The sequence below is a fragment of the Megalobrama amblycephala genome, linkage group LG20 (assembly GCF_018812025.1).
Source record: "Megalobrama amblycephala isolate DHTTF-2021 linkage group LG20, ASM1881202v1, whole genome shotgun sequence".
Classification (NCBI taxonomy): domain Eukaryota; kingdom Metazoa; phylum Chordata; class Actinopteri; order Cypriniformes; family Xenocyprididae; genus Megalobrama; species Megalobrama amblycephala.
Genome location: NC_063063.1, coordinates 1,005,001 through 1,028,219, shown reverse-complemented (window position 1 = coordinate 1,028,219; position 23,219 = coordinate 1,005,001). Strand labels below are relative to the sequence as shown.

At 36.0% G+C, this 23,219-nt stretch overlaps 1 protein-coding gene across 7 annotated transcripts in view; it reads right to left on the bottom strand.

Annotated features, from left to right (window-relative positions):
* The window catches only part of wu:fj29h11 (protein NO VEIN), a 67,160-nt gene that overhangs the window by 14,173 nt on the left and 29,768 nt on the right, over positions 1 to 23,219 (bottom strand). For all 7 annotated transcript variants that reach the window (XM_048171202.1, XM_048171204.1, XM_048171203.1 and 4 more), the window contains 15 exons: positions 21,448 to 21,577; positions 21,249 to 21,361; positions 20,901 to 21,054; positions 20,572 to 20,820; positions 20,252 to 20,443; positions 17,140 to 17,318; positions 15,143 to 15,329; positions 8,826 to 8,968; positions 7,941 to 8,125; positions 3,041 to 3,312; positions 2,595 to 2,814; positions 2,219 to 2,396; positions 696 to 822; positions 537 to 617; positions 271 to 450 (listed from right to left, as the gene is read on the bottom strand). In XM_048171202.1, the coding sequence (XP_048027159.1) occupies positions 271 to 450; positions 537 to 617; positions 696 to 822; positions 2,219 to 2,396; positions 2,595 to 2,814; positions 3,041 to 3,312; positions 7,941 to 8,125; positions 8,826 to 8,968; positions 15,143 to 15,329; positions 17,140 to 17,318; positions 20,252 to 20,443; positions 20,572 to 20,820; positions 20,901 to 21,054; positions 21,249 to 21,361; positions 21,448 to 21,577 (2,590 nt within the window). The remainder of the gene's footprint in view (positions 1 to 270; positions 451 to 536; positions 618 to 695; positions 823 to 2,218; positions 2,397 to 2,594; positions 2,815 to 3,040; positions 3,313 to 7,940; positions 8,126 to 8,825; positions 8,969 to 15,142; positions 15,330 to 17,139; positions 17,319 to 20,251; positions 20,444 to 20,571; positions 20,821 to 20,900; positions 21,055 to 21,248; positions 21,362 to 21,447; positions 21,578 to 23,219) is intronic.

Here is a 23,219-nt window from a genome sequence, read left to right as displayed (position 1 = left end):
TTAATATATAGGCCAATTTTTATATTATTTCAGAAACTAACGTGTATTATTTACAAATTTACAATTTACAGAGAGTTCAATTAAATGTTCATTATATTTTGCATTAGTTAAGGCAATACCAGCAGGTGAATAGCGTCAAATTTCGATAGTCAGTCAACTGTTATTTGCAAGATTGCCATTTCGAGTCATGGTAAATAGCATTGCCAAAGTCTGCATTCTACAATAACAGCCACACACACACAGATGTATTTTTCACTAATGAACATTTACCTTCATGCTTGGATTTGCTGGCTGCTCTCTTGGCTGCGGACGGCAGGTTGAGCAGACAAACCGAACTATGCGATTTGAAGATCTTCTCCAAGTTTGCGCTGTCTGCGATCATGGGCTTATGAGCTAACGTGACCCAACCGCTTGTCTTGGTGGGGAAAACTCTTTTACGGGACACCATTTCTGTTAGGACCATAAAACGGATTAAGACCAGAGCAGGATTCTGCAGACATCACCAGCTCCATAAACACACGATGTTAAGATCTCACCCTTCAGAGAGCTGCAGTAGGAGGAGTTCAGCTGTGCGTCTTGATCCTGCTCTCCGTGAACATGGATTTTACATTTATCAGCTTTTAGAGAGAGAGAAGCATATCAGAAATGCATGCCAGTTAATGGATGATTAGGGCAGGATATCATTCGATTCTTACCTAGTTTGGCAAAGATGACTGAGACGTCTTGGACAACATCTCCTGTGGCAAGAGGAGATGATTCGCAGACAGCCTCCAGCAGGGACACGTACTGCTTCATAGAGGGATTGTGCTCCACCTTGAGAGACTGAAATGATAATAAAGGCTCTTAGAATACGTTTATTTCAGTATTAGCCATATAAAATGCCGTCTGAATCGGTCCCATGTAGATTATCAGCCCGTTTTAAATTCCTTGTTTTGTTTACATTTTTTCTGGATTCTGTTTTAATGGTTTAATTTTAAAAATTATTGAATTTATAAAATTGAATAATTGATTACAATTTAAATTGAAATGTGTTTTATTTTTTCCTTTAGTTTAGTTTTGATTCCATTTTAATGATTTAATTAAATTTTAATAAAAGATGTCTAATGAACTGAATTCAAAAAGTTTACAATTTAATAATTTATTAGAACAATTTTAACAATAATATTATATATATATATATATATATATATATATATATATATATATATATATATATATATATATATATATATATATATATATATATATATATATTTCCTTTTCTCAAATTCTGTGTTTTCCATTTGAATGTTTCTGGGTCCAATTTGAATGGCTGAATTACATTTTAATAATAAAAAATAATGTCTAATGAATTGAATTTACAAAACTTTAACAATTTAATCGTTTATTAAAATTTTAACAATAGTAAGGCTCTATGAAGTTTTATTTTTTCAAAAATTCTCTGTTTTAATATTTCTAGATTCTGTGCTTTAAGTTTTAATACAATTTTATTTTCAAAAAGGTGGTAATCAAAGCAACGCATAAGACATTAACGATTTAATTAATGTTTTAAAATGTACAATCATTTTAAAGTTTACTGTATAATTAAAACATGGATGAAAAAATGATGCAATATTGCTTAAAAATAATAATGTTTTGACGAACTGTATTATTATTGTTATTATTACATTCTGCTGTGTAATAGTAATATACTTCCATCATGATTTCTTCAACTTTTATTTTGGCAAGACTTTTGAGTTTCTGTGTGTATCATAATGAAGTGATTTTATTAAGTGTACAGCTTTACTTTTAATTTTTTCATCCAAAATTGCCAAATTTTGTAACATTCCTTATTATATAATAAATTCCACTGGATTCCGCAATTCTGCCAATTTTTCCCACATTGCATATATTATAGATTTTCTTTTTATTTATTTATCTGTATCAAAAATGGAAATCTTCTTGTACATGCTCATTTCCTCTATTTTTACATATGTATTGCCTTTGCTGTCATCTAATGCCCACTTAAAGTTAACCTGTAAAAACATTAATGAATTAATAATAACAGTTAAATGTAATTTTTTGCAAATCTCAAAATGAGAATCCAAGTTGTAAAGTCTAAAAAAAGTTTAGGTGTTTAATTTTAAATTCATTTAGACAAAATAGTATAGCATTTTAATATTAGTCATTTCTCAGCTGATTTCCAGCTTATCAGCCAGAATTTCAACCCAAAACAAACCTTGAACATGCTCATTATGTCCTGCAAACCATTATAAAATGGTGCCAAGACTTTGGGCTCCTGTATCCCACTGTCAGGCCGTCGGATCAACTCCTTGTATCTCTGGAACATGCCCGTCGGATCCCACCAGCAAACCTCTTTGAGATGATAGAAGCGCCCAGAGCAGCGTTCATCCTTCCTGTAAGAGAAGAAAACGGCACTGTAAATGTAAATGCATGCTAGTTTTGTAGGGATCTGAGGGTTAAAGGGTCATGACATGGTATTTTTATTATTTTAAAATGTTCGTTGAGGTTCACTTATAATGTTAATAACGTTTTTTTTGCACAAAAAAGGACCACTTTAAATAACATGTATGTTCAATATGTGTATATCTGACCTGTCATACTCGATGAAGACCGCGGGCGAGTGCTGGAACAGGTCTCTGAGCTGGACACTATTGCACTGGGCATACAGATAGCGGTACACTTCACGGATGTGATCCACTGTAGTGGTGAAATCTGCTCCTTCAGACTCCTCAGACGGATCCTCTGACACCCTCGTGCACCAGCGCTTCAGATAGCCAATCATGTCCTCCACTTGCAAACTGTGTCTCATTCCTGCGCAGACATTTATATGATATGCACAGTTCAAAGTTTAGCATTGCATTTCTGATTATTATCAATATCTTTGTGGAAACCGTCATACATTTTATTTTTTAGGATTATTTGATGAATAGGATGTTCAAAAGAACAGCATTTAAGATTGCATTATACCAATCAGCAATTCTTCTTCATACATTCGTAACAGGCTCAGTCTCAAAATGTGGAATGCCTTCAGCTTTACCTATAGCTCTGGTGAATTCGCTGGGCGTCTGCACGCTGTGTGCATAATCAACGTGGGAGCCGAGAAGCTGGTGCACTTGTGTAGAAAAGATGTAGACAGATTTGGGCTGTAGGTAAACTACAGGACGGCTCTCGTCCCACATCTCGTCTCGCCTGTGCGCAGGAACCCAGGGCAGCTGCGTGAGGAGGTGACAGAAGGAGGATTTGACCTCTCGCACCGATCGGCCCTGGCTGTCCGAGACCTGTGCCCTGAGATACTGCGAGTACTTCTCTCTACAACACAAACAGGACAGGTTTAAGCATTTCAGTTAAAGCATCATCTAACAGTAATGGTACCTTAATGTTTTATTTGATTTTACAGTACAATATACATGCGGTCCGCAAGCAATCACATCATTACCGCATGGCACAAGCTGATTGAACTCTGCTGATCCTGCAGCCAATCAGATTGCTTGCTCAACATTCAAATAGTCAGGTGTAAGCTAGTCCTCTGCAAGCTCCTTTTCTCTTTAAAATTTCTCGTTTTAAACTTCTAATTCGTGACCGGTGTTTTGTTTTGCTCTATCCTCTGTGCTTCCACATTCGTCAATGCGTCACGCGTCGGAAATCCGCCACAAATCGATGCATACAACCGTCTGCCAGAAGCCAGTTATTATAGTTAATAACAGTAAATTATGGAGTGCCACAAGGCTCTGTGTTAGGCCCTCTGTTGTTTTCAATACAGTGCTTCCCACACATAGACTTTACTTGGGCGGGCCGCCCATGTATAATAACGGCCGCCCAAGTATATTTGGAGACACATTTTTGCCTTTATTATTTTTATCCTCTTATACTTTTATATCCGCGCAAGATAATGAAACCATCTGCGATCGATTAACGATCGATTAAGGGGGCGCTGTTGCGCGATCCTGTAAAACGCTTCAGTCTGCTTCAAAGTGATTCTCAATCAATGAAAAGCGCAGATTTATGCCAAGCGATTTCTAACTCAAGTTGATGAATTATTACAAAGTCTACTTTATGGCCTTTATATAAAATGTTTTAGACGATTGTAAGAATCTGAAGGATCAGCCTGCAATAGTACAGACATTTCAAAATAAGAGTCCCGGTGTATTTCGGGCTTGTTTATAATTAAAAGTCACACGCTAAGTTTTTTCTTTTTCTTTTGGGCATTATTGGTATTTTGGTTACACAATAAATTGTACTTAATTTGATTTCCATTTAATTCATAGTAAATAATTGTAGTCTTTCCCACAGGAAAAAAAGACTAAGAACATTATTTGACACAAATTATTCATTTTATAAATTTTACTAGTAAAATCTGTGTCCCATTCACTGAGAGAGACACTATATGACAGCAAGGAGAACATAGGAAAATGTGAACCATTTAAATGCTGTAATTTTGCATAATTTACAATGCATAATATTAGTATGTAATTAAATGTAATATGCTATGTAATTAAAATTAATTTCAATAAATAAAAATACTGTTAAAAATCACACATTATTTGTTTGTCACATGTAGTAGACCATTTTTGTGCCGTGGGTAATAGGAGGATTTTTCGCCCGGCTACCACCGCAAGTATATTTCAAACCTGTGGGAAGCACTGCAATATGATACTCCTATGATATATTTCAACACGACTAGATGAAATCTCTAAATTATCCAAGTTGGCAGAGTGTGTGTAAGATGAATTAGTAATTGTCTTCTATTAAATTCAGAAAAAACTGAGGTATTACTTGACCTGTACACAGAATCTCTTAGAATACAATCTGCATTTACTTCATCCTCTAGAGTTGAAACCTGGGTGTTATATTAGACTGCAACTTGTCCATCGAAAACCATATTTCATATTAGGGCTGCAACGATTAATCGCGATTAATCGTTTGCAAAATAAAAGTCTGTGTTTATGTAATATATATGTGTGTGTTCTGTGTATAATAATTATGTATATATAAATACACACACATACAGGTATAAAGTTTAGAAATATATGCATGTATTATAAATATATATATTTATATATATTTTATATTACATATAAACATAAATATTTTATATATAAATATAACATTTTTCTTAAATATATACATGAATGTGTGTGTATTTATATATACATAATTATTATACACAGAACACACACATATATATTACGTAAACACAGACTTTTATTTTGCAAACGATTAATCGCGATTAATCGTTGCAGCCCTATTTCATATATTACAAAAACAGCCTTCTTCCACCTCAGAAACATCGCTAAGCTATGGAACATGTTATTTGTTTCTGATGCAGAAAGTGAGTTCATGCATTCATGACGTCTAGATTACTGTAATGCATTACTAGCTGGTTGTCCTGCATCCTCAATAAACAAGCTACAATTAGTACAAAATGCAGCTGCTAGAGAGAAAAAATATGATCATATAACACCAATTTTATCATCTTTTATTAAGTTCCGTATCAATGATAAAGTACTGCTACTGATTGAAATAAACTAAACCTAAATATGCATTAATTCAGTCTGAAAAATGAGTAGAAGCAGCACTGCTGTGGATCTGATCGAGAGGATGGACGGGGTTTTGCTGATGACTGTAAATGGAGCATAAAGCAGGGCGACGTGAGGCGGTTCAGGCGAGGCCAGCAGACGGAGGACAGTATGATGAGTCACACGCTGCAGCTGACATCAGGGTTCAACCAACTTAAAAATACATGGCATTTCAACACTGCATCTGAGGAGCTGTGCTTTACATAAAACTGAGCGACCAAGAATAGACTGATGCATGTTTCCCGATTAGGATCTGACGTGGTTTTATGGTCATCAGACACAGTCCATTAAATAAACGGGCCAAATCCGTCAAGCCACACACACATATGCTAGAGAGCAGCCCAAACAAAGCACAATATTTTCTCCTCTTTAAAGCTTATGAGATGAAAAGAGATAAAACCAGATGACGATTTGAACGCCAGACTAATATCCATTTCCTACGTGTGACCAGAGAGTTTCAATAATCTGGACTAAAGAGCTGTTCGCAGAGCAAATGTGGCAGATTGAGCGTAAGTGGAGTGGATTTCTGCACAACCAGCTGTGAATCATGAGGGATCAAGGCATTACTTGCTCGGTGTAAGAGTTCAACCACTTATATATATATATGACAGACCTTTGTTCATCTTCAGAACACAAATTAAGATATTTTTGATGAAATCCTTTTTTTTTTTTTTTAAGTAATAAAGTATTAAGTACTAAAGACATCGTTAAAACAGTCATGTGACTGCAGTAGCTCAACCTTAATGTTATGAAGAGACGAGAATATTTTTTGTGCACAAAAACAAAAAAAAATAACGACTTTATTCAACAAATTTGTAATTTCTCATACGCTATTTTTGTTGCAGCGCTTCCAGGTTCGACGTCAGAGCGCCGACTCATTATTGGCTGACGCCTGATCACGTGATCAGCACGATACATGCGTGTGATGCTGACGCAGGAGCCGGCCAATAACGATTCGGCGTTCAGACATAAACACGGAAGCGCTGAACTGCGTTCACTGCTTCAAATGCGTACGAGTCTGACAGGGGAGAGACAAATTTGTTGAATAAAGTGGTTATTTTTGTTTTGTTTTTGTGCACAAAAAGTATTCTCGTCTCTTCATTACATTAAGGTTGAACCACTGCAGTCACATGACTGTTTTAACGATGTCTTTAGTGCCTTTCTGGACCTTGAAAGTGTTGATTATATTGCTGTCTATGGACAAGTCCTCTCGGATTTCATCAAAAATATCTTAATTTGTGTTCTGAAGATGAACGAAGGTCTTACGGATGTGGAACGACATGAGGGTGAGTCAATAATGACAGAAATTTCATTTCAGGGTGAACTAACCGCCTTTAGTCGACTAATCGCACGTTTATATTAATTTCTTAAATTTATACTGAGGAGAATACTAAACCATAATGAGTATTTAATATATATATATATATATATATATATATAAAGCCGTATTCTAATTAATATTGCCTATTCCACGCTCAAGCACACACATAAAGCTGCTGCAAAGCACTGGCAAAAGTAATGATTATGAAACAGCAAGGAGATATTTTAATTATTTATTAATAAACTAGTGTTTTCTGAGTCAGTGTCGCTGCAAAGATAAGTTGATGATGCTGACTCTCCATCTCCGCAGTATAGTGAATGCGCTTAGAGAGAAATGCAACTTTCATACTAATATAATAAGCAGAGAAAATGCATTTTCGATTCCAATTAGTTTGGTTAAAAGTAGACATTTCAATCTTTCTATAGATATATTTCTCATGTCTGTGCGGCAAGTATACGCTGAGTTTCGGTTCATTTTTGTGACACGCTCCGATTCAGAGAGACCGAGACGGCAGAAAGCGCTTCCTGTTTGTTTTCTTTATTTTACAAAAGCACAATGTTTTCATGTTATTGTGAGTTTACACAAATAAAAGTAGATCCTTTACAGTTTCAAATGATCTGTATGATCGAAAATGACAGTATTTTAAGTAGTTTCTGCTGTTATCAGGTAAAAATGCCAGTGATCGCGCCGGCGCCTCCATGCCTCTCAGTAGCGCTCTATACTTCATCTTCACACTCCATACAAACACTTGGATAGTGCACATTAATCTAGGTTAACATTACAGCGAGCGGCCATGTAAAGTTGCTACTATTTACATGTTTCCAAATGATAAGCCATATTTGAGGTTGATGGATGACAGGCGACATCACAGCAACTGGTTTATTAGGCTGCTGTCACTTTAAGAGCTGCCGCTGCTGAACATGACGCACATTTCATTTCCTCACAACTCTTTAAGTTCATTTAAGATGTTATTTAACTCATTTAAGACTGTTCAAGCCTGAAAGAGCATACATTTTCTCTGTTTACGACGGTTTATTTACCCTGCGTCCCAGTTCTTGTCCAGCAGGCTGATGAGAGCTCGTCTCTGCTGTAGTTTGGTGTGAGCGTCCAGCTGCTCTACGGTGGCCAGCGTATGAAACTCTGAGCAGTGATGATCCTCGATGACATACAGCCCATCTGCAGGCTTAGGCCACAGTTCACTCTCCACTGCCCACGGACTGGACGCCTGAAGAGACATTAGACAGGTTATTCAGGCTCATCTGATGAAGTGGGTCACTGGGAAAGACAGTGATTCACAGTAGCAGCTACTGTACTCTGAGCGCTTATGAAGATGAGTTCAGTACGCAATATGAACGTACTACAAAATATGCTGTTTTTTAATACTATATGCTGTGCTAATTATTGTTATATTGGCGGCTTGTAGCGTTTTCTGACATGCAAAAACGAGTTAATGAGTTACTCATTTGAATGAATTGTCAGGCACAGTTAATGTCATATTTGAGCTATGGAAAATATGATCAATGTTTACAGTGTTTCATGGTTACATAATCAACCATGTCTGGTATTTTCAGCTGTTCTCATTGAGGAAAAAGACTTACATTCACAGAACAGCATGTGTGCAACGTGTTATTTAAGACAGCAGGCCACAAATGGAATTGGAAGTTGAGGAGTTCAGCTTTGACTTCCCCCTTTTATTACATCCAATTAGTGCCAATTTTGCACTTTCACTCCATTAAATGGCTCGCAGCGGAGAGGGCCGTGATTGGCTGAAATCGAGGCTGCTTCTGATCTCACACCACAAAACAAAAGCGAGCGCTGACATGCTTCATTAGTTTGCCTCCCGTTGACACACTTCAGTCTGAGAGTCACACGCACACATTCTGGTGTGTTCACTAACACAGATCCGTGTGCGGTTTCCATCTTACCAGTTCAGAGGCCGTAAAGGTGCGCTTCTCCTTTTTGAAGATAAGAAGGTCTCGCACTCCCAGTGAACTGAATATCTCTCTCCAGCCGCTCACATCTCTGTCTGCCCTCAGATAGCAGGTGTCCAGCAGGACCCAGTCCACACCTGGGAAAGGAAAAGAAAATGATTGGTTGAGTCTGAAAGGGCTGGATGGATTCTGGAGTGCCGGCTCCGTCCCATTGCATAACGCTCCGTGTTCATGCACAATTCATGCTTTTGTAAGTCCCTACAAAAGACTTCTAGTTTGGTGCTTCATTTCTAGGGTGAATCAATTAATTGGGACAATCATGAATTGTGAATCTTATTTCAAAACAGAAGTCATTTTATTAAACTGAAGTTAAAATTTCAGTAGGTTTGGTTTACAATAAGGTTCCATTAGTTAACGTTACATTAACTAACAATGATAAATACATTTGTTACAGTCTTTATTAATCTTTGTTAACATTAGTTAATGAAAATACAACTGCTCATTGTTAGTTCACGTTAGCTCAGGTCCAGTAAATAATATTAAGAGATCTGATTTTAATAACGTATTACTAAATGCTGAAGTTAACATGATCTAAGATGCTTTAGAAATATTATTTATTGTTAGTTTATGTTAACTAATGTAATTAATATGGAAGTTTGTTTCTGCACAGAACAAAAAAAAAGTTAACTGTGACTTTCTCGCAATTGCGACTTTTTTCTCACAATTTTAAGTTTATTTCAAAATCAGAGTGGTGAGTAATAAACTTGCAATAAACATGCAATTGAGAGAAAAGGTCAGAATTGCGCGATACAAACTAATAATTGAGAGAAAAGGTCAGAATTGCGCGATACAAACTAATAATTGAGAGAAAAGGTCAGAATTGCGCGATACAAACTAATAATTGAGAGAAAAGGTCAGAATTGCGCGATACAAACTAATAATTGAGAGAAAAGGTCAGAATTGCGCGATACAAACTAATAATTGAGAGAAAAGGTCAGAATTGCGCGATACAAACTAATAATTGAGAGAAAAGGTCAGAATTGCGCGATACAAACTAATAATTGAGAGAAAAGGTCCTAATTGCGCGATACAAACTAATAATTGAGAGAAAAGGTCCTAATTGCGCGATACAAAATAACTGTGAGAAAATAAATGTGAGAAAAAGGTCAGAATTGCACGATATAAACTAACAAATGCGAGAAAAAGGTCAGAATTGCACGATATAAACTAACAAATGCGAGAAAAAGGTCATAATTGCGCGATACAAACTAGCAATTGAGAGAAAATGTCAGAATTGCGTGATACAAACTAGCAATTGCGAGAACAGGTCAGAATTGCACAATACAAACTAGCAATTGAAAGAAAAGGTCAGAATTGCACAATATAAACTAACAAATGCGAGAAAAAGGTCAGAATTGCACGATATAAACGAACAAATGCGAGAAAAGGTCATAATTGCGCGATAAAAACTAGCAATTGAGAGAAAATGTCAGAATTGTGTGATACAAACTAGCAATTGCGAGAAAAAGGTCAGAATTGCGCGATACAAACTAGCAATTGAGAGAAAATGTCAGAATTGTGTGATACAAACTAGCAATTGCGAGAAAAAGGTCAGAATTGCGCGATACAAACTAGCAATTGCGAGAAAAAGGTCAGAATTGCGCGATACAATCTAGCAATTGCGAGAAAAGGTCAGAATTGCGCGATACAAACTAGCAATTGAAAGAAAAAGGTCAGAATTGCGCGATACAAACTAGCAATTGAGAGAAAAGGTCAGAATCGCGCGATACAAACTAGCAATTGAGAGAAAAGGTCAGAATTGCGCGATACAAACTAGCAATTGAGAGAAAAGGTCATAATTGCGCAATACAAACTAGCAATTGAGAGAAAAGGTCAGAAATGCCCGATACAAACTAGCAATTGCGAGAAAAGGTCATAATTGCGCGATACAAACTAGCAATTACGAGAAAAGGTCAGAATTGCGCGATACAAACTAACAAATGCGAGAAAAAGGTCATAATTGCGCGATACAAACTAGCAATTGAGAGAAAAGGTCAGAATTGCACGATATAAACTAACAAATGCGAGAAAAAGGTCATAATTGCGCGATACAAACTAGCAATTGAGAGAAAAGGTCAGAATTGCACGATATAAACTAACAAATGCGAGAAAAAGGTCAGAATCGCGCGATACAAACTAGCAATTGAGAGAAAAGGTCATAATTGCGCGATACAAACTAGCAATTGAGAGAAAAGGTCAGAATTGTGCGATACAAACTAGCAATTGAGAGAAAAGGTCAGAATTGCGCGATACAAACTAACAAATGCGAGAAAAAGGTCATAATTGCGCGATACAAACTAGCAATTGAGAGAAAAGGTCAGAATTGCGCGATACAAACTAGCAATTGAGAGAAAAGGTCAGAATTGCGCGATACAAACTAGCAATTGAGAAAAGGTCAGAATTGCGCGATACAAACTAGCAATTACGAGAAAAGGTCAGAATTGCGCGATACAAACTAGCAATTACGAGAAAAGGTCAGAATTGCGCGATACAAACTAGCAATTGAGAGAAAAGGTCAGAATTGCACAATACAAACTAGCAATTGAGAAAAGGTCAGAATTGCGCGATACAAACAGCAATTGAGAGAAAAGGTCAGAATTGCGCGATACAAACTAGCAATTGAGAAAAGGTCAGAATTGCGCGATACAAACAGCAATTGAGAGAAAAGGTCAGAATTGCGCGATACAAACAGCAATTGAGAGAAAAGGTCAGAATTGCGCGATACAAACTAGCAATTGAGAAAAGGTCAGAATTGCGCGATACAAACTAGCAATTGAGATAAGGTCAGAATTGCACGATACAAACTAGCAATTGAGAGAAAAGGTCAGAATTGCGCGATACAAACTAGCAATTGAGAGAAAAGGTCAGAATTGCACAATACAAACTAGCAATTGAGAAAAGGTCAGAAATGCCCGATACAAACTAACAAATGCGAGAAAAAGGTCAGAATTGCACGATACAAACTAACAAATGCGAGAAAAAGGTCATAATTGCGCGATACAAACTAGCAATTGAGAGAAAAGGTCAGAATTGCGCGATACAAACTAGCAATTGAGAGAAAAGGTCAGAATTGCGTGATACAAACTAGCAATTGAGAGAAAAGGTCAGAATTGCGCGATACAAACTAGCAATTGAGAGAAAAGGTCAGAATTGCACAATACAAACTAGCAATTGAGAAAAGGTCAGAATTGCGCGATACAAAATAGCAATTGAGAAAAGGTCAGAATTGCGCGATACAAACTAGCAATTACGAGAAAAGGTCAGAATTGCGCGATACAAACTAGCAATTACGAGAAAAGGTCAAAATTGCGCGATACAAACTAGCAATTGAGAAAAGGTCAGAATTGCACAATACAAACTAGCAATTGAGAAAAGGTCAGAATTGCACGATACAAACTAGCAATTGAGAAAAGGTCAGAATTGTGCGATACAAACTAGCAATTACGAGAAAAGGTCAGAATTGCGCGATACAAACTAGCAATTGAGAGAAAAGGTCAGAATTGCACAATACAAACTAGCAATTGAGAAAAGGTCAGAATTGCGCGATACAAACTAGCAATTGAGAAAAGGTCAGAATTGCGCGATACAAACTAGCAATTACGAGAAAAGGTCAGAATTGCGCGATACAAACTAGCAATTACGAGAAAAGGTCAAAATTGCGCGATACAAACTAGCAATTGAGAAAAGGTCAGAATTGCACAATACAAACTAGCAATTGAGATAAGGTCAGAATTTCACGATACAAACTAGCAATTGAGAGAAAAGGTCAGAATTGCGCGATACAAACTAGCAATTGAGAGAAAAGGTCAGAATTGCACAATACAAACTAGCAATTGAGAAAAGGTCAGAATTGCACAATACAAACTAGCAATTGAGATAAGGTCAGAATTGTGCGATACAAACTAGCAATTACGAGAAAAGGTCAGAATTGCGCGATACAAACTAGCAATTGAGAGAAAAGGTCAGAATTGCACAATACAAACTAGCAATTGAGAAAAGGTCAGAATTGCGCGATACAAACAGCAATTGAGAGAAAAGGTCAGAATTGCGCGATACAAACTAGCAATTGAGAAAAGGTCAGAATTGCGCGATACAAACTAGCAATTGAGAGAAAAGGTCACAATTGCGCGATACAAACTAGCAATTGAGAGAAAAGGTCAGAAATGCCTGATACAAACTATCAATTGCGAGAAAAGGTCATAATTGCGCGATACAAACAAGCAATTGAGAGAAAAAGGTCAGAATTGCGCTATACAAACTAGCAATTGAGAGAAAAAGGTCAGAATTGCGCAATACAAACTAGCAATTCAGAGAAAAGGTCAGAATTGCGTGACACAAACTAGCAATTGCGAGAAAAAGGTCAGAATTGCGCGATACAAACTAGCAATTGAGAGAAAAGGTCAGAATTGCGCTATACAAACTAGCAATTGAGAGAAAAAGGTCAGAATTGCGCAATACAAACTAGCAATTGAGAGAAAAGGTCAGAATTGCGAGATACAAACTAGCAATTGAGAGAAAAAGGTCAGAATTGCGCGATACAAACTAGCAATTCAGAGAAAAGGTCAGAATTGCGCGACACAAACTAGCAATTGCGAGAAAAAGGTCAGAATTGCGCGATACAAACTAGCAATTGAGAGAAAAGGTCAGAATTGCGCGATACAAACAAGCAATTGAGAGAAAAAGGTCAGAATTGCGCTATACAAACTAGCAATTGAGAGAAAAAGGTCAGAATTGCGCAATACAAACTAGCAATTGCGAGAAAAAGGTCAGAATTGCGTGACACAAACTAGCAATTGCGAGAAAAAGGTCAGAATTGCGCGATACAAACTAGCAATTGAGAGAAAAGGTCAGAATTGCGAGATACAAACTAGCAATTGAGAGAAAAAGGTCAGAATTGCGCGATACAAACTAGCAATTCAGAGAAAAGGTCAGAATTGCGCGATACAAACTAGCAATTGCGAGAAAAAGGTCAGAATTGCGCGATACAAACTAGCAATTGAGAGAAAAGGTCAGAATTGCGCGACACAAACTAGCAATTGAGAGAAAAGGTCAGAATTGCGAGATACAAACTAGCAATTGAGAGAAAAAGGTCAGAATTGCGCGATACAAACTAGCAATTCAGAGAAAAGGTCAGAATTGCGTGACACAAACTAGCAATTGCGAGAAAAGGTCAGAATTGCGCGATACAAACTAGCAATTGAGAGAAAAGGTCATAATTGCGCGGTACAAACTAGCAATTGGAAGAAAAAGGTCAGAAATGCGCGACACAAACTAGCAATTGCAAGAAAAGGTCATAATTGCGCAATACAAACAAGCAATTGAGAGAAAAAGGTCAGAATTGCGTGATACAAACTAGCAATTGAGAGAAAAAGGTCATAATTGCGCGATACAAACAAGCAATTCAGAGAAAAGGTCAGAATTGCGCGACACAAACTAGCAATTGAGAGAAAAAGGTCAGAATTGCGCGATACAAACTAGCAATTCAGAGAAAAGGTCAGAATTGCGCGACACAAACTAGCAATTGCGAGAAAAAGGTCAGAATTGCGCGATACAAACTAGCAATTGAGAGAAAAGGTCAGAATTGCGCGATACAAACTAGCAATTGAGAGAAAAGGTCAGAATTGCGCGACACAAACTAGCAATTGCGAGAAAAGGTCAGAATTGCGCGATACAAACTAGCAATTGAGAGAAAAGGTCAGAATTGCGCGATACAAACTAGCAATTGCGAGAAAAAGGTCAGAATTGCACAATAAAAAGTAACAATTAGCTTTATTTTTTTATTCTGTGGCAGAAAAAAAACATTCATAAGTAGGGCTGCCCGACTAAAGATTTTTCTAGTCGACTGGTAGCCGTTCATTTAAGCAATTAGTTGACAAATCGCATGTTTATATTAATAAACCATATAAATCATAATAATGAGCCTTTATTCGCCTATATATAATACATAGACTAATCAGTGCTTAAACGCACACATAAAGCTTGCAGCAGCGCACTGGCAAATGTAATTATTAGACAGTTTGTTTGTTTTCATTATTTTACAAAAGCAAAATGTTTTGATGTTATTGTGAGTTTACAGAAATAAACGCAAACAATTTACAGTTTAGAATTATCTGTATGACCAAAAATGATGGAGTATTTTAAGTTAAATGCAAGTGATCGCGCCGGCGCTACCATGTCAGTTTGCTATTTCTAAGTGAAAATAGTTTTAAAGTAAATCCCACACCAAATGTTTTCCAGTGTACTTTGTTTACCAGGAAGCATGCTGGGAAGGTCGATGTTGTCGTACTCTCTAGAGAACTGTATTTTGCACTTCGAGGGGTAAAGGAAGCCCTTGCTGGTCAGCACAGGTATGTCTGCGCTGTGGCTCCTGTACTCCTGATCCTGAGAGTGCAGTTTGATAAACACCAGGTAGCTGACGACAACGTCCTCTGGCTTTTTCTAGAAGGAAAGGGAATTAAATAAGAATGTGAGGCACATTCATAACAGATGACAGCACATAATGCATTTCACACGCTTGATTCAGTTTCAAACATCCTGAGGTGTGCTTCCTGAAAGCATCGTTAGTCAACTATAGTCGTAAGTCCCATTGAACTCTATTGGTAACGACGGAACTTGCGACCATAGTTCACTTTGCGAAGCGCACCCCTGAACGGTTACGAATCACCTAAAGATGCATAAATCTTATTCCAACTTGGTAGTATTTAATTTAAAGGACACAGACTAAGCAACCTGTGCCATAAAAAAAGCTCATCATCAACACGGATGCATGATATGTCAGTACCATATTAGTATTAGCCAATTTTAAAGTGTTTTTTAATTGTTGTTAATTATCAGTATTAACCTATCATCTAATGCTCACTTTAGATAATATTTAAAAACTTTAATTTATTAACACCGAACACTCTGATGCTGCTCATTTAGGGGTCACACTCACACTCTTCCTGGTCAAAAATGGCGAAATAATTAAAAGGAACTTCTTTTTTTTTTCAGTAAAATCATTGTAATATATTTTTGTTCAATAATAATTTTTAAATAGTTTGTATTTTGAGGGAATTTTAAGGTATTAAGTAATATTTATGTACTAATTATGATCCATTTGTTACCATAATTTTGTAATACAATATAATTTATAAATAATTATTATGCATACCTTTTTTTAAAACGATTTTTCAATTAACCCCTTCATCAAAAGTGACCGAAGACCACCAGAGGGTTAAATCTCAAAAAATCTCAAAAAGAAGATCCAAACATTTCATATTGTACATAGCAATGTTTTGATGCCTAATGTCATTCATTTTAATTTTAGTTTTTTTTGTTTTATTTTTAATGTATTTAAAATTTATGCATATAAATTAATACATTTTAATTTAAAATTGTATAAAGTATCATACCAGGAAAATAATGATTGGCTAATCATTAGTCCAGAATTTTAATATCATGCATCCCTAATGTGAACCACTGGAGGTTTAAGCCAATGATGTGGCATTACTGACGGTCTTCCGTGAGGATCAGATCTACTATTAGCGATGCACCGAAATTTTAGCAACCAAAAATCAACGAAACAGTTTTGGAGGGCTGAAATCATTTCAAACCGATCATCTCTTCCTCTTTACTACTAGTTATAGCACCAAATAAACATGAATGAACATCAGAAGGAATGTTAAAAAAAGATACCTCCAATATCAGTGTTTCAACCACGGAAAGATGTCAATAAAACATTTGGAGAACAATAATGTCACGTAACGTTACATTTAATGACCATAAACTCGAGGAAAATAACTCTATAGTAGATAGGAGCATTTTGATATTACATAATTATATACTTTTATCCTGTTCTTTAATATTTAATATTTGAATAAATCTGTCATGAAAACAAGTGTTTTTGCATTTAAACTTTACATTTCAAAAACACAATTATATAATTTAAGTATAACAAAAAACTGCCTTGTGTGCAATTTAAAAGCTTATATGCAATGGCTATACGGTTTTACGCTTTAATTTTAACTTTAATTTTGGTTTTGGTAAAAAACTCATTTCAGTGCATCACTATCTACTATGAAGTCCAAAAGACACAAAGCAAATGGTTTGATTATTAGTTTTGGATGGGATTTGGGCTGGAAAGAGTGGAAAGGTTATAAGTTCAAATCCCGCTGGAACAAAAGCTTGCTCCAGTGGAATTGTTGATGCATCAAGTGCACTTTGGATAAAAGCATGTCTTTCTCGGATAACGAAACACAGGCTCTCTGACCTCCCAGGCTTTGCTCCTCAGCACCGGGTAGATGTGCTGCTGCAGAACCTGCTGTGGCTCCAGTTCATGGACGTTGAGTCTTCGGAGCAGCTCGCGCACCTGCGAGTTTCCCAGTTCATCCAGACACACCAGCAGCTGCGGCTCCACAATGTTCAGGTCCTGATACAGAGCCTTCAGATCTACAGGGACAGGAAGCATGAGAGTGGCTGAATGACCCACTTCCTGTGGCGCCCGCTGTGAGCCTTTGGGCCCAAATACTGATGTTTAATTCATCCCTTCCCTGCTTTTACTCAACTCTTCCTGACACACAGCGTTAACGTGGCTCTTTTCCATTCAGCTGGAATTCATATTTTCACCAGCTCTGTGTGAGGACGAATATCTTATGACTAATCTGACAAGAAAAATGGGTAATTTATCAATGTTCAAAGAGAACCACGTCAGGGAGTTACGAAGGTTTGCTCCAAAACTCAGATTAGAGGACAAATTCATCTGTAGTTTGGGTTTCGTTCACAAAAATGCCTCTTTTTTGACTGCAATGACGCAGGTAGTGCGTCTTTCTCTCCTGTGACTCACTGTATTGATTCAGGGAATAAGCAGGAGATGATGAAGATCATTCATTTTGCAGACAGGTCTGGAGAAGTCTGTCTGCATACAAGTGTGGCTGAACAGCAGGCATGAAAAACAACTCCTGATGGACTACACGACTTTAAAGTTAAAGTTTATGTACCAAGGAATTATTCTAGATGAATCTGTTCAACAAACCTCATTGTTTCTCACGCATTTGATCTTCCATATTTCTATATTTGATGAGTTTCAATGTTATGTGCATTAATCAATGTTTATATATGAATAAAAGCCTAAATGAATCGCATCACTTGTATTGAACTGCTTTATTAAATGCCACTTTTTCACGTCTGACACGGATAACGATATCTGCTGTTGTTTTCTTGATGAGTTTAGAATATCTATACCTATATTTACTATATATAGTAAATTGCTAAGTATAAAAAAATACAAAATATTTTATACAATAAATAAGTAGAAATTAAAAATACATTTGATATTTAAATATATAATGGATTTGACATGCATCCAAAATTCTCAAAACTTTTTTACATTCATTTAAGACTTTTTAACCCGTTAAGGACTGTGCTTTACGAGGATACTCACCGATAATGGACATTTCAACATAATTTTGTGGGGTTTTTTGTCTGTTTAAGCGCAAAAGACATCTCAAATCGCTTCAACAGCTTGATCACATAATGTAACACCAAAGGATGCCAGAAAAAAAATGATTTGTAAATTACGTCAAATATTTTTAATGCGTTAAACAAAAAATAACTAATTAATTTTGACAGCCCTAATAAATAAATAAATAAATAAATAAATGAATATAAGAATGAATGATTCAATGTCTTACTTATTTAGACATTTACTGCCACCTACTGGCAGTTTGTTTCTTATTTAGAGTATCATTTCATTAAAAAATTTTTCCATATTAATAAAAAACCCATTAAAGGTATAGTTCACCCAAAAATTCTGTCATCATTTACTCACCATCATGCTTTTCTTATTTAACACAATAATGACTTTAAATTATTGTTTGGGGGTAATTTCTCAGCTAAATTTGATGTGGAATTAATTTGATTAATTAAATCGCCACATTGTGTAATTAATTAATTAAATTAAAAAGTTTAAATTGCTTGACAGCCCTAATATGTTGAATTATAGTGTATTTCAAATAAAAATATACTATAAACATACACTACCGTTCAAAAGTTTGGAAACATTACTATTTTTAATGTTTTTGAAAGAAGTCTCTTATGCTCATCAAGCCTGCATTTATTTGATCAAAATACAGAAAAAACAGTAATATTGTGAAATATTATTACAATTTAAAATTATGGTTTTCTATATTAATATACTTTAAAATAAAACATTTTTCTGTAATGCAAAGCTGAATTTTCATCAGCCATTACTCGAGTCTTTTGTGTCACATGATCCTTCAGAAATCATTCTAATATGATGATTTGATACTCAGTTATTATCAAAGTTGGAATCAGTTGTGTTGCTTAATATTTTGTGGAAACTGTGATACTTTTTTTAAGATTAAATGATGAATAAATAGTCAAAAAGAACAGCATTTATTCAAAATATAAATCTTTTCTAACAATATAAGTCTTTACTATCACATTTTATCAATTTAACACATCCTTGCTGAAAAAAGTATTAATTTCTAATTTCTAATTTTTAATTTCTAAAAAATACTGACCCCAAACTTTTGAACAGTAGTGCATATTGCTACAAAAGATTTAATTTAAATAAATGCTGCTCCTTTTTTAACTTTTTATTCATCAAAGAATCCTGAAAAAAAGTTTCACGTTATAAAAAAATATTAAGCAGCACAACATCTGTAATAAATCATCATATCAGAATGATTTCTGAAAGATCATGTGACACTGAAGACTGGATTTAATGATGCTGAAAATTCAGCTTTGCATCACAGACATAAATTATATTTTAAAGTATATTATAATAGAAAACCATTATTTTAAATTGTAATAATATTTCACAATATTACTGTTTTTTTTTCTGTATTTTTGATCAAATAAATGCAGGCTTGATGAGTAGAAGAGACTTATTTCAAAAACATTAAAAATAGTAATGTTTCCAAACTTTTGAATGGTAGTGTATTTTGCTATATTACTATTCAAAAGTTTGTTTTTATGCTCACCAAGACTTAATGTATGTATTAAAAAATACAGAAAAAACAGTAAAAATTGTAAAATATTATTCCAATGTAAATCAGCTGTTTTCTATGTGAATATATAGTAAAGTGTAATTTATTCCTGTGATCAAAGCTGAATTTTCAGCATCATTACTCCAGTCTTCAGTGTCACATGATCCTTCAGAAATCTTTTTTTTTAGGATTCTTTAAGAACAGCAGCATTTATTTGAAATAGAATCTTTTAATTATAACTGTCTTTACTGTCACTTTTGATCAATTTAATGAATAAAAGTATTAATTTCTAGTAAAGTCACTGAACCCAATCTTTTGAACGGTAACATGAGGTAAACCAAGATGTTGAAATGATGCATTTAAAAATTGTACCTGTGTTAGCTTGCGTCACATCACTGAGAGGGAAGAAAACTCCCTCTGAAATAAGAGAAACCACACTGCCGTTGGCCAGAGGGATCATGGGAACCTCTTTGAGGGTCTGAAGCAGGGCGTCCACTTCATACTCCGACTCCAGCGCACGGAAGTTACACACCAGCAGCCTGGCCAGCTTCTTCAGCTCATGCTCTGAGCAGAAAAGACAAAGAAAGACAACGGTGAGCATTATGAATCCCTGAAATCCGGGACCAGAATTTAACATTTGCAACTACATGGCACAAAGCAGAAGATGTTTATAGTGAGTCGACTCTTCACACCTGACTTGAGTGAGCCGTGTTGCACGAGCTCTCTGGCCATGGAGCAGGTGACGGTGATGATTTCCGCGGCTCTGAGGCGATGCACGCCCAGCGCGGTGAGCAGGGAGCTGGAGAGGCGCGACTGCAGCGCTGGATGCAGGTACGACAGACTCAGGCTTCGACACAGATCCTCTCCTCCAATCACGTCCTGGATCAGACGGTCCTGACACACGGCAAGCTGGGAAGGCTGCTTGAACTCCACTCTGCCCTCTAAATAAATAACATTCATAAACATCAGCATGAGTCGGATTTAATGAGGAATAAATTTAATTTCTGACCCTGGTCCTTACCATCGTCCTCTTTCGCAGGGAGGCACGGTTTGCCCTTCAGCAGCTGAATGATCTGATTGGCCACGGGGTTGAAGAAGTCCAGGATCTCACTTGGTTGAGGGATAAACTGCAGGAAGTAACAGAGGCCTCCAAGCCCACTGAACTCTGGGTGTTGCTGTGGGATTTATATGGCATGCACTCGTTAGGATAACAAATGTTCCTTCAGGTGACCAAAGAAGCATAAAGAAAGCCGATAGCAGTTTTTATTTTCTTGCAACATGCTAAAAGCAGCTTTATAAGCCTTGACCTCCATCTGAAGCTGGAGTTAAAATGCAAATAAATGGAGGAATAAATGCACTCCTCTCTTACGCTGAAGACATCCATGGCGTGAACAAACAGCTGTGGGATCTCGGAGCGGAGCCACTGGTTCCAGGAACTGTCCCGGTCCACGTCCTCTCTGGAGGAAGGGATGTCAAAATCACCTACAATACAGAGCATGATGTGACAGTGTTATATTAGTATCTTTCATACAGTATTTTTAAAGAGCACCTATATACAGGTGTTAAACCTTGAATGATGAAACGAAAACCAAAGCTGCGGAGTGGAAGAAAGGCAAAGACGGGCTGTTTCTGAGGCTTCGCTTCATCACTGAGCTGAAACGCCAGGGCCAATTCTGTCGACTCCACGTCTTCTTTAATCTGCAAAGGAAAAGAGAGACACGCTGTCAATGTCAATGTAGAAGCTACAGACATCATGATTTAAAAACATGCTGCAGTACTGAAGAAAAGCTGTTATATAGAGCCTCAATGGCAAAAAGTGTCCCAATCACCCTGAATTCAACCTATATTATAATTATATATTGTTATATATGTACACTGTGTGCAGAATTATTAGGCAAGCTGACTTTCTGATCATATTTTTTTTCCAAGCACATTTTACCAATTTCAATCCACATCAATCTTAATAACTACTATTAATAATGTTTTTAATCATTTATAAGTGATATATAATTGTTCATGAAGGCTGGAAATGAAAAACGCTTTATATTCAGGTGTGCAGAATTATTAGGCAGGTTTGCTTTTACAGGCAAAATGAGCCAAAAAAGAGATTTAACTCAGACTGAAAAGTCAAAAATTATTAAATACTCACAAGAAGGACGCAATACTAATGCAATACTAGAAATTGCAAAGTTAAAGCATGACCAATGGAAAGCAAAATGCTCATTGGGTCAGCGGGGTCAGACAAAAACAGGTGGAAAAGAAAAGACACATGTTAACTGCAAAAGAGTTAAGAATTAAGGTGAAGAGTTAAGTGTGAAACCATCAGGAACCCTTTAGTCTCCAGCGCCACCATTTTCCAGAACTGCAACCTACCTGGAGTCTCCAGAAGTGCAAGGTGTCAGGATCTCAGAGACTTAGTTAGGTTAGCTAAAGAATCCTAAAAAATGACCCGCACTTGATAAGAATCACAAGCTGAAGTGTTGTGAAATACATGAAGACTGGGTTTTTATAGGCCTTATAGACAGACAGATTGAGAGTGACTCCTGAAGGACCAGCACCACATCCTCTTTTACCACTGTTTTTTATTATTATTATTAAGGCCTTTGGACAAAAAAAATGACCTGTCATGTCATTGACCCAAATGCAAAAAATAAAAAAAACAGTTTGGGATTGGTATGATTTTTAAATGTTTTGAAAAGTCTTCTGTTCATTTAGGCTGATTAAAAATACAGTAAAACAGTGAAATATTATTACAATGTAAATCAGCTGTTTTCTATGTGAATATATAGTAAAGTGTAATTTATTCCTCAATTTTCAGCATCATTACTCCAGTCTTCAGTGTCACATGATCCTTCAGAAATCATTCTGATATGATGATTTTCTGCTCAAGAAACATCAATTTTGAAAACAGTTCATATTTTAGTGGAAACTGTGATACACTTTATTTCTCAGGATTCTTTGATGAATAGAAAGTTCCAAAGGTCCCTTTAACAGCTTTTATTTGAAACATAACAAAGAATCTTTTTTAACACCATTTTGTAACATGCCAGAATATAAACATTTTATTAAATTTTAAGTCTTGAATTGGCCTTTTGAAAAAATCTTTAAAATACCTTTATATGTATTGATTTCTTTAAAACAAACATTATTATTATTAAGGCCACAAAAAAAATGCCAACTGCAAAAAATGAGAGTATCTGAAATGTAAAACAGTGCAGTTTGTTTTCTATGGAATATATAGTAAAGTGTAATTTATTCTAGTGTGCACTAGACTCTAAAATACAAAAATACGTGTCTCCAGTATTAAAACTACAAGTAAAAGAAAATTCACAAAGGAGAC